At 42.0% G+C, this 11,334-nt stretch overlaps 1 protein-coding gene across 1 annotated transcript; it reads right to left on the bottom strand.

Moving 5' to 3' along the window:
- On the bottom strand, positions 10,130-10,794 carry LOC109233616 (serine/threonine-protein phosphatase 7 long form homolog). Its single transcript, XM_019399496.1, has 2 exons — positions 10,405-10,794; positions 10,130-10,282 (listed from the first exon to the last, which is right to left on the bottom strand). Exons 1-2 carry the CDS (start codon positions 10,792-10,794, stop codon positions 10,130-10,132), a joined length of 543 nt encoding a protein of 180 aa, XP_019255041.1.

Genomic DNA, 11,334 nt, shown 5'->3' with positions numbered 1-11,334 from the left:
GGTGGTAATCCAGCTCCTGGTGCAAGTTCGTCTAATGTACCCAACTATCAAGGATACACCTAGTGTTTTGTTTTTGTAATGTTTTTTGTGATAAGTGTCTGTACTTGTTTATGTTGCAATATCTATCAAATGAAATTATGTTCCACAGTCTTGTTATATCTTATTATCTAACATGACTTTTTGAATTGGGATGATGATATGATAGTTCCAACATTCAACTTATTGGTGTTAGTAAAGAAGACCAATATGAAGATTGAAATTTCATAACATAATACTTGAAGAGAAAGAAGCACAACAACCATAACTAAAGCAACATACATGAAAATAAAAGATAATAAAAGGATAAATCAAGACAAAGCTATTTCGTTTCAGAAAAATCAATATGTATAGCGTGGTTAAATACTACATTTTGTGTGTTGTCTTGTCGGTCTGAAAATCTGACCGACTGTGAAAAAGCTGTTTTGTTTCAGAAAAATCAATATGTATAGCGCGGTTAAATACTACGTTTTGTGTGTTGTCTTGTTGTTCTGAAAAGCTGACCGGCTGCGAAAAAGCTATTTTGTTTCAGAAAAATCAATATGTATAGCGCGGTTAAATACTACATTTTGTGTGTTGTCTTGTCGGTCTGAAAAGCTGACCGACTGCGAAAAAGCTGTTTCGTTTTAGAAAAAGTCAATATGTATTGCACGGTTAAATACTAAGTTTTGTGTGTTGTTTTGTCGGTCTGAAAAGCTGACCGACTGCGAAAAAGTTGTTTCTTTTTAGAAAAAGTCAATATGTATAGCGCGGTTAAATACTACATTTTGTGTGTTGTCTTGTCGGTCTGAAAAGCTGACCGACTGCGAAAAAGTTGTTTCGTTTTAGAAAAAGTCAATATGTATAGCGCGGTTAAATACTACATTTTGTGTGTTGTCTTGTCGGTCTGAAAAGCTGACCAACTGCGAAAAAACTATTTCGTTTCAGAAAAAGTCAATATGTATAGCACGGTTAAATACTACATTTTGTGTGTGGTCTTGTCGGTCTGAAAATCTGACCGACTGCGAAAAAGCTATTTCGTTTCAGAAGAAGTCAATATGTATAGCGCGGTTACATACTACGTTTTGTGTGTTGTCTTGCCTATAAATAACGGGCGCATTCTAGTTATTTTCTGCGCTTAACAATAACCAATAGCAAATATTTCCATAAAAGCAAGATTTTTTTTACGCTTTAACAAATGTCTGAACCCCTTTATGTGCCAAGGTGTGAGTGCAGCAAAAAATGCATGATGCAAAACTGTTGGGATGATGGTGAAGCTGGACGCCGCTACTGGGCGTGTATGAACAAGTTTTATAGGGTTCCCGACGAACCTGTTTGCAGTTTTGAGGTATGGATTGATGAACCCTGTCAGCAGGAATACTACAAAGAAAAGTTCCAGCATCTTCATTATTTGTGTTTGAAACTGTCACGACCCAATTTCCCCTCCGTTGGGTTTCATGATGGCACCTAGTCTTAAGGACTAGGCAAGCCTAATAATTGCGGAATAACAACAATAAATAGTAACATCTAAAATTCTTCTGAAACAAATCCTTTATACAATGAACATCTTCCCAAAACCTGGTAGTACAAGTCATAAGCTCTACAGAGTTTCGCTACCATTTCTAAACACAACCGTATAGAAATAAGTATAGCAGTGTGAATATAAAATAGGAAGGTGACTCTAAAGCCTGTCACTGCAGTCAATATTTTCCGCTGCAGCGGTGGATTTTCCGCGGTCAGCGGTGCTCCACCACGGTCAGCGGTGAGGGAATCCGGAAGAGGCATTATAAATACGAGATTTGGGGTTTTATTTCATATTTTGACCTAGAGAGCTCGGATCTTGGCGATTTTTCGAAGGTTTTTCAAGAAATTCATCGGGGTAAGCGATTCTAACTCGGATTTGGCTAAAGTACATGAATCTATCATTGAATTCATCATTTGATTCTTAATTTGGGATGGAATTTGGGGAAAATTTGTAAAGTCCTTCAAAAATGTAAAATGATGATTTGAAGGACCAAATGGTATTGGAACTTGATAATTTTTGTATGGGTGAACTCGTAGCGGAATGGGTATTCGGTTTTTGTAAATTTTGTCGGGTTCCGAGGTGCGGGCCCGGGGAGTTGACTTTTGTTGACTTTTTATAAATTGTATAAGAATCATAGTTTTGTTAATTGGAATTATTTTCTCTTGCATTGTTAGATGTATTCAAGTCGTTTTTATTTAGATTGAGCCGAGCATTGATGAATTGGTACAGGAAAAGCTAAATTGAGTATTGGATTGGCCGGATTGAGGTGAGTATCTTGCCTAACCTTGTGTGGGGGAACTTCCCCTTAGGATTTGAGTCTTCTATGTTGATTGTAGTTCGTGTACGCGAGGTGACGAGTGCGTGCTCGGACTTATTTGTGAAAAATTGGCCTTTTAGGATTCTTAGGTCTTTATATTCACTGTGTATGAATGTGTTCTTGACATGACTGAGTTTCCTATTTACTAGTTTCACCTATACATGCTTAATTGGAATTAATTGCTTCATGATTCACTCTTATTGCCTAATTGACTCCTATTTGATTAAATTGAAGAATTTCGCATCTCCTATTGTTATGCTATGTTTTTCATAGTTGTTGTGTTATTTGAGAATCATCATTATCCCTCCTAAAATTTGTTTAGTCTTAAGTGGAGCTAAAGATCATCTTTCCTTAATTGAATTGTCGAATATCCTCGAAATTGTCCAATCTTAAAAGAAGTTAGATAACCTATGTCCTTGTTGACATGCCCTTATTTGGGACTATTTGACTCGTATTGATTTCCTTGTTATTGACTTGTATATTGTGGGATCGTCGCTATATATTAGTTTTCCCGTTGTTGAACTGTTCCCTTTATGCCATCATTCTTTTCTGTGGTTATTCCTGGTGAGCTGGTTCTGCCGTTTCCTTGTGATTTACAGTCCTTAAGTTGATTTACTTGTCTTACCTTGTATTATTGTCATTGTTGTTGATTTATGTATTGTGGTGATGTACGAGCTTTCTGTTGTGTTGTGACTATTGTTTCTGTTGGTTGCGCTGCATGTTTACTTTGGGACTACGGATCGGTATTGCGTGAGATTCTCCTGTACACATATATTGACTTGGACTATAGTGCGGGATACCGAGAGATCCCAGCACACATATTGAGGATACTAAGAGATCCCCGGGATACCGAGAGATCCCCAGCACATATATTGAGGATACTAAGAGATCCTCGAGATACTGAGAGATCCCCAGCACATATATTGAGGATACTAAGAGATCGTCGGGATACCGAGAGATCCCCAGCACATATATTGAGGATACTAAGAGATCCTCGAGATACCGAGAGATCTCCAACACATATATTAAGGATACTGAGAGATCCCCGAGTTTTTACGTTTGGGACTACGGGACGATATCCTGGGAGGTCCCCTGTTAAAAATCATTGCGTTCTGAGCTGATGTTTCATTGATCCTATCCCTATGTAAACATTATAGGTGCTGTATGTTCTATTCCTTATACTTACTAGTTGGTATGAACTATGTTAGGACACTTGCACAAGCATACACATGGTTAATCACTCTTATCGGGTAGGAGGCTCTTTGAGATTTCTGAGTATAGACACACACCCTTGTTCTTTGCCTTCCATGTGAGAATGACTCTTTTGGGGCACGTGAGTTGTCAGTATGATCAGGAGGTGTGATGAGGGCATAAGATGCCAAGTGTTAGGGTTTAGGTACTGAGACCCGTACTATATGATTATGAGATGAGGTGTGACGACCCAAAGGGTCATCACCTATTTTCTTATCCATTCTGTGCTTTCGAGGCCTTAAAAACCTCATTTTTTTACTTTCCTTGATTTGCGTGCGCAGTCCGGGCGCGTAGCCGGAAAGCTGTTATGTTGAAATATGTGAATTCCGTGAAAAATTTGAAGAATTTTGATATTAATATGATTATAGTTGATTTTGGTCAACATTTTTGGTAAACGGACCCGGACCCGAGATTGGACGGTCTCGGAAGGTCCGTAGAAAAATATGGGACTCGGGAATGTGCCCGGAATCGAATTCCGAGGCCTAGAGCCCGAGATATGAATTTTCCCGTGAAATTGTTTTTCTGAAATTATTAAGGAAAATGGAAATAAAAATTGATTAAAAGACTATGGTATCGGGCTCGTATTTTGGTTCCGACGCCCGGTACAAGTCTTAAATATGTGTCAAGCGCTTTCTGTAAAGTTTGGTCGAAATCGGACGTCGTTTGACGTGTTTCGGACTATAAGTTCCAAGTTTGAAAGTTTATGAAGTTTAGAAGATAAATCATGTGTTTGAGGCTCGATTCAATGATTTTGATGTTATTTTGGCGATTTGATCGCACGAGCAAGTCCGTAGGATGTTTTTGAGGTTGTATGCTTGTTTGGTTTGGAGCCCCGAGGGCTCGGGTGAGTTTTGGATAGGCATCGGATTGCATTTCTCATGTTTTAAAAATCTGGTATGCTGGCTTCTGCAATTTTTGCAAATGCGAAGGGAAGACTCGCAATTGCGAGCTCGCGAATGCGAGCATTGCTTCGCAATTGCGAAGTCTGGGAAGATGGGGCACTGGCGCAAATGCGATCAACACTTCGCAAATGCGAAGTCTGGGGAAAAGGCTTGGGATCGCAAATGCGAGGTGGCCCTGGTCGCAAATGCGATTGAATGTTCGCAAAAGCGAAACTTGGCCACCAGACATGGGTTCGCAAATGCGAACTAAGAATGTCGCAATTCCCGGCACTGTTTCCCATATCCGAGGCCCAGCAAATTCTATATTTAGTCGAATTTTCATCACTTTTCACCATTCTTTCAAAACCCAAATACCATAGGCGATTTTTCAAGAGCAAACTTCATCCCAAATCATTTGTAAGTTGATTTTTGCTCAATTCTTTCAACTTTTAACATCATTAAACATGTTTTCCACTTGAAATCAAGAATTTTCATGGGTGAAATTGGGGTTTTTGGGTGGAACCTAGGTTTTTCATAAATTGGGGAGTTGGACCTCGATTTAAGGTCCGATTTCAAAACAAATTATATATTTGAACTTGTGGGGGGATGAGTAACCGGATTTTGGTTCGAACCTCGAGTTTTGACCACGTGGGCCCGGGGGCGATTTTTGAATTTTTGGGAAAAACTTGGGAAACTCATTTTTTTATGCATTCAAATTGATTCATATAGTGTTTATTAAAGTAATTGAGTAAATTGTGATTAGATTCGGGCGAATTGGAGGTGTAACCGCGAGGTAAAGCAATAGTTGAGGATTAAGTGGATTTCAAGGCTTTGAGGTAAGTGTTTGGTTTAACCCTAGCTTGAGGGAATAGGAGTTGAGTCTTGTTGCTAACTGCTATGTGATCGAGTACGATGTATAGGCATGGTGACGAGTATCTATACATTGGTGTCTAGCATGACCGTGAGTTCTTATAATGTGATTATCATGAACTTATTGTGAATTTCATGTTTATTGGAGTATTTCCATATATTGTGAATAACATGTGAATGGTGATATGATAATTTGATTCCTAGGAGCATTGGCTCGAACTGTGATATGAATATTGAAAGTATATGAAATGACTTGATTCATTGAGGAGCGTCGGCTCCAGTTGTAGAATGAATTGCGAAAGTATAAGTGATAATTGAACCTCTGGAGCATCTGCTCGAGTTGTGAAAAAGAATTGTGAAGTAAAAGCGAGAAAGAGGAGAGATCATTATGTTGCCCTCTTGGCGGGCTATTGTTGGGTTGTGATTCCTCTGCATTGTGTTCTTAACGGATACTAGGGTCTCTCAGGTTAATGTTTCCTTGTGTCATATGATGACTATAGTTATAGATGGGTTGGTTGGGTGTGGTAGTCGGTTAGATATAGCTGAGGTGGTCAAGTGTGGTAATAGGTTGGTTATAGCTGTGGTAGTTAGATGTTGGAACTAATGTGGTGGTTAGATGTTGGAACTAATGTGGTTATAGTAATCCCCTTGCCAGAATATTTGAGATGATGTTTTGTTCCCTTACTGGGAAGTCGTTATATTGTTGTTTGTGACGGAATATGAGATAAGAAATTTCTTGGAGCTTGGGCTCCAGTGATATCGTGAGATAAGAAAAGTAAGAAAGAGAAAACGTTGTTGATTATTCCCTTGCCGGGACGTCTGGTTGAACTTGTTGGATTCTTTCCCTTGCCGGGATGTTTGTCAAATGTTTACTTATTTTTATGCCCCTTAATTGTGACTGTTGTTTGGGGAGTCGGACTGTTAAATGATATTGAGGGTCGGGTTGCACGCCGCAACAATGATATTGAGGATCGGGTTGCACGCCGCAACAATAATATGTGAGGGTCGGGTTGCACGCCGCAACAATGATATTGAGGATCGGGTTGCACGCCGCAACAATAATATGTGAGGGTCGGGTTGCGCGCCGTAACAATGATACATGATAAATGATATGGGTCGGGTTGCACGCCACAACAGTGGTATTTGTGGAGCGGGTTGCACGCCGCAACAATAGTAATTATGGAGCGGGTTACACGCCGCAACAGTTATTGAGGCTATGTGTTTGTATTTGAGTATTGATTCTTTGTTCATTGTGAACCTAAGCTTTTTTAGTTGTTACTCTGGATTGCTGTTAATATTGTATCTCCCCTTAGCATGTCTCCCTCCCCTTGTTGTTAATTACTTGATATTTCATTCCCGCTGTATATTTATAACTGCACAGGTTTATGTGATGTCCAGTCTAGCCTCGTCACTACTTCGCCGGGGTTAGGCTAGACACTTACCAGCACATGGGGTCGGTTGTGCTGATGCTACACTTCTGTGCATTTTTGCACAGGTCCAGGTTTTGAGGAGCAGCAGCAGCAGTAGTTCGGGAGCAGACTTTCCTATTCACGAGACTGAGGTAGCCTTGCAGGCGTCCGCAGGCCCGGCGTCTCTTCTTTATATTTTCCTTTTGACTGTTGCCTCATTGTTTTCGAGACAGACAGCTGTTATATTTCTTTCAGACCTTTGTATTTAGTTTATTCTTAGTGGTTCGTGAGTAATATGACACCAAATCTTGGGTAGAGGCTATTGTTGACTATTTCGCGTTTTGATTCAGACTTATGAATTAGACTTCCGCTATTATTATTATTATTAAATTTCATGTTCTACATTGATGCTATAAACTGTTAAAAATAATTGCTTAGTGATGGGAAGGTAAATAAGTTGGCTTGCCTAGCTACCACGAGTAGGCGCCATCACGACTCCGATGGCGGGAAAATCTGGGTCGTGACATGAGGTGTCACAGGGTGACTGATATGCGAAGGTTATCTATTTGAAAAGATTATATTCAAAAAGCATTTATTTTGAAAGCACTCTTTTTGAAAAGAGCATTTATTTGAATGAAGTTTATTTCAAAATATTTTTTTATCACTTAAAGGGTTTGACTATTTGATTGACACTTGCTGGCTAAGACTTAAGGTGAAAACTATCGGAGTTGTTGAGTTATGACTTGTCTTTACTGTATTTGTGATTTCGGATTTGGGTTGTATTCTCGCTTACCTTTCCGTGTTTTCCTTATGGTGTTCCCCTGAGTACTTGTTGCTTTCTCTCCTTATTTTTAATTACTGTATTGTTAGCCGTATCGCGTAGCCTCTATATAAATATCATGTTCTGTATATTAGACCAGTAGGTGTCTTGACTGCTCCTCGTCACTACTCCACCGAGGTTAGTCTTGATACTTACTGGGCACCGCTGTGGTGTGCTCATACTAGACTTCTGCACATTTTTTGTGCAGATCCAGGTATTGTTCGCTAGTAGCTGTGCGGATTCTTGCCGAGGAGACTCAAGGTAGCCTTACTGCTGCGTTCGCAGGCTTCGGAGTCACCTTCCTATTTGATATTCACACTGCTGTACTTATTTCCATGCGATTGTGTTTAGAAATGGTAGCGAAACTCTGTAGAGCTTATGACTTGTACTACCGGGTTTTGGGAAGATGTTCATTGTATAAAGGATTTATTTCAGAAGAATTTTAGATGTTATTATTTATTGTTTTTATTCCGCAATTATTAGGCTTACCTAGTCCTTAAGACTAGGTGCCATCACGAAGCCCAATGGAGGGAAAACTGGGTCGGGACAGAAACAGTGGGAAAGAGAACAATAATCCAAACGAGAAGTTGCGAAGTTGAAGGAGAAACTCAAAGAGGTGGAAGAAGAAAAAAATAAGCTGGAAGAAAAATTTAAGTGGTTTGAGCAGAGAATACTAGGCGGTGGTGACTAAACAATGACATGTACGTCTTGAGCGTAGTAGTGTATCTTTATGTTTCCCGTGTCATGTGTTTTCATTAGTTGTACTGAATTTAAGTTATGTTAAGTTTCTATGTTTGTGTTTGTGTTGTACTGTTAAAATAAAGAAGAAATAGGGTAATAAAAATATAATGCACATATTATGTAAGCATAAAAAATTGTTGTTCTTATTTACATAATTTATTATTTACATAAAATACAAAAAAAAAATCAATGAGTCCCACAGCCTTTGTGCTTCAATGCAGCCGCTGGCCTGATGCGTATCCCCTCCCGCCCGGATACACTATCAGGATCATCCTCATCATGTCGCCTCTTTATATGAGGATGCGCTGCAGCATGATCGTCAGTTGGGCTGGCAGGGTCGGTAGAAGGGGCCGTCGGTCCATCAACAACCTACAAAACAATAAGAAAGCTCAATATATGAAAATGTATATTAGTAATGTACGTGTTATGTCAAAAACATTTTCATACCATGGTCTCATTGGGCTCCTGAATATATGCATCCGTGGTGTCCTCAGCATCGCACAAAGTGGCCCCCGTGACGGGCTGGGATGAAGCCTTAATAAGAAAATTAAAATTTAATTTATGGAAAATCATTGAGCAAAAAAACAAATTAAAATTTAATAGTAATACAAACATACCTGCGCCTGAGACAGATCCGTCGCACCCGATGACGATGAGCCAAAACTCAACCTGCGCCCACCATCCACGTCTCGGGTCGGCCGATCCTCAGCTGCGGTCGATGGGCCTGAAAAGAACTGCTCTATATTTGCGGTGAATCTCGTGCTCGTGATCAACAATGGATCTAACGGGGTCACCTGCGATGCTGGCAGCTCCAGCTGAAGGCTGTACGGCGGCATGCTGCTGGGAGGCTCGTCTTGCTGAGGGATGTAACCCGGCTGATCAGCTCCAAGATCCTCATCAGGTTCCTCAACAGGTGCCTTAATGCCCCCTTGCTGGGGACCACCTCCTCGCCGGCCCCCACGACCCCGTGGGGCACCCCTGCCTCGTGGACAGCCCTGCCTCGTCCCCGTCCCCTCGGGCGTGCGACAGGCCTACCCCACTGGTGGTGCTCTGGCGCCACATAATCAGGGTCGTGATCTAAGCGCTCGCCCTGTCTGGCTCGCTGCAGTGTCCGGAGAGCCAGCTCTGTCACCTGCCGGCCATACTCAGCGACCGCAGGATCGCCGGCATGCTGCTGCATCTGCAGTCCCAACTGGTAGAATAAATGATGACCAATAGCCTGCACAATATTTAAAATATTAATTACAGAACGCTATATCATAGTTATAAGTAAGAATACCAAATAACATACCAATGCCTCGTGCCTCCCGGCGTATGGTCTGTACCGACCGCCAGCTTGATGAATGGGGTTCCCGATAAAAAGTCGGGTAACGCGGCGGTATCAGGACGTATACATCTGAATAGTCGCCGCCTGGATCTGTGAAGGTGGGGGCGGAATCAGGTCCTCTCGCCGCTCCCAAGTATGGACCTACGCCTCTAGCCATACTACAAATGCGTCGTCCGCCCTCGAACAATCATCCCGCTGATAATGTGTAGCCTCTTATGTAGGCCCCTTCTGTATAGTCTGCGGACGGCCAAACTGGCGAAGTACCTGCTCTGTGGCATGATGCTCCACAATATCGAGGCACATCAGCGGGACGGAAGTGCTCCAAATTAGTCGGCCTGCCGAGCAATAATCGGGCAGGCCATCTATCAAGTCGTCGCTGTACGACGTCTAGATGAACTATCAAATAATAACATAAAAGTGAGTATGCGCAACACAAGTGAATTTATAACAAGTAAGTTTAGGTACACATTTACCTATGCGCCCTCCAGCATATCCAACACATCCCTGACAAGGGGGAGATTATGATGAGCATCAATGGCTCGGTAATTTCCACGCCGGAGAACCCACCTTGTAGCTAGAGGGAGAAACGGAGGTTCTACATCCGGAGGTAATGGTGGTAGAGGTGGCTGCAACTGCAGGAACCGCTCCTAGGCCCAAACCTAACATACAAGGTTGACGTAAAGTTTAAGAAATTTTTTGACTAGATAGAATTGGAAGTAATGAACAGAGTATTCGAATATGTTGTCACCTGTAGAAGCAGCAGAAAACCAGAAACGTCGCTCTGGGTGCCCATGCTCGCCCGGCACATATGCCTGTACAGGTAAGCGAGAACAGCAGCACCGCAGCTGTACTGGGGTAAATCATCTAGCTGCTGAAGATGATGTAGAAATCGTAAACTCACTAGATTTCCCGAAGTGTTCGGGAACAAGACACCCCCAAAAAGAAGGAGCAACACCAACCTCGTGTACCGGTGAATATGTAGATCATCTGTCTCGCCGGTGATGTCGGGGTGCAATATCTCCAAATGCTGTCTAATAGCTGTCAAAGCCATGCGACTGGCCCCTGAAACTGCAGTCTCATCCTGTGGCCTGAAACCAGTGAACTGCTGCAGCAAGTCCAAATACTGGGCACGCGACATAGATCTCATATACTGAGGCAGTGCAATGGGCAGTCCATCAGCAGCCAGCCCATATAAAACCTCAACATCCTGCAGTGTGATGGTGGCCTCGCCAATGGGCAGGTGGCAAGTGTGCGTTTCCGGTCGCCACCGCTCTATCAAGGCCGTGATCAGAGACCAGTCAAGCTGCAGCCGCCCAATCTCAAAAATCCTATAGAAGCCGGTATCCCTCGGGCGCTAGACTACGCGGGGATGGAAATCTCTGCCCCTCATAACGTCCCATAAGTCGTCCACTCTCCTAGCGCGGAGAGTCTGGTCCAGTAGCTCTCCCTCTCATACGTAGGCGGACCTATGATCGCCTTGTAACACTAATAGCTCATCGGAAAAAGGTCCTGGATGCATAGGCGGCACGTCCATGTCGTCTACTGTAAATTAAACAATATTAGTTGTTTTTTTGTTTTGTAAATAATTAATATTTAATTGGACAGAGTATATATCTATGGGTTCCAGGCTCGATATTTGAGGCCCAGTATCACCAAGCTATCCTGAATTCTTATGTGT

This window comes from Nicotiana attenuata, chromosome 10 (genome assembly GCF_001879085.1).
Source record: "Nicotiana attenuata strain UT chromosome 10, NIATTr2, whole genome shotgun sequence".
NCBI classification, from domain to species: Eukaryota; Viridiplantae; Streptophyta; class Magnoliopsida; order Solanales; family Solanaceae; genus Nicotiana; species Nicotiana attenuata.
This window is presented reverse-complemented; position numbering and strand designations above follow the sequence as displayed.

Coding starts and splice junctions, on each gene's coding strand:
- LOC109233616 (XM_019399496.1), bottom strand. CDS start 10,794: ATGTCGCGTGCCCAGTATTTGGACTTGCTGCAGCAGTTCACTGGTTTC. Junction 10,283..10,404: donor GTTTTCTGCTGCTTCTACAG/GTGACAACATAT, acceptor CTGCAGTTGCAG/CCACCTCTACCACCATTACC.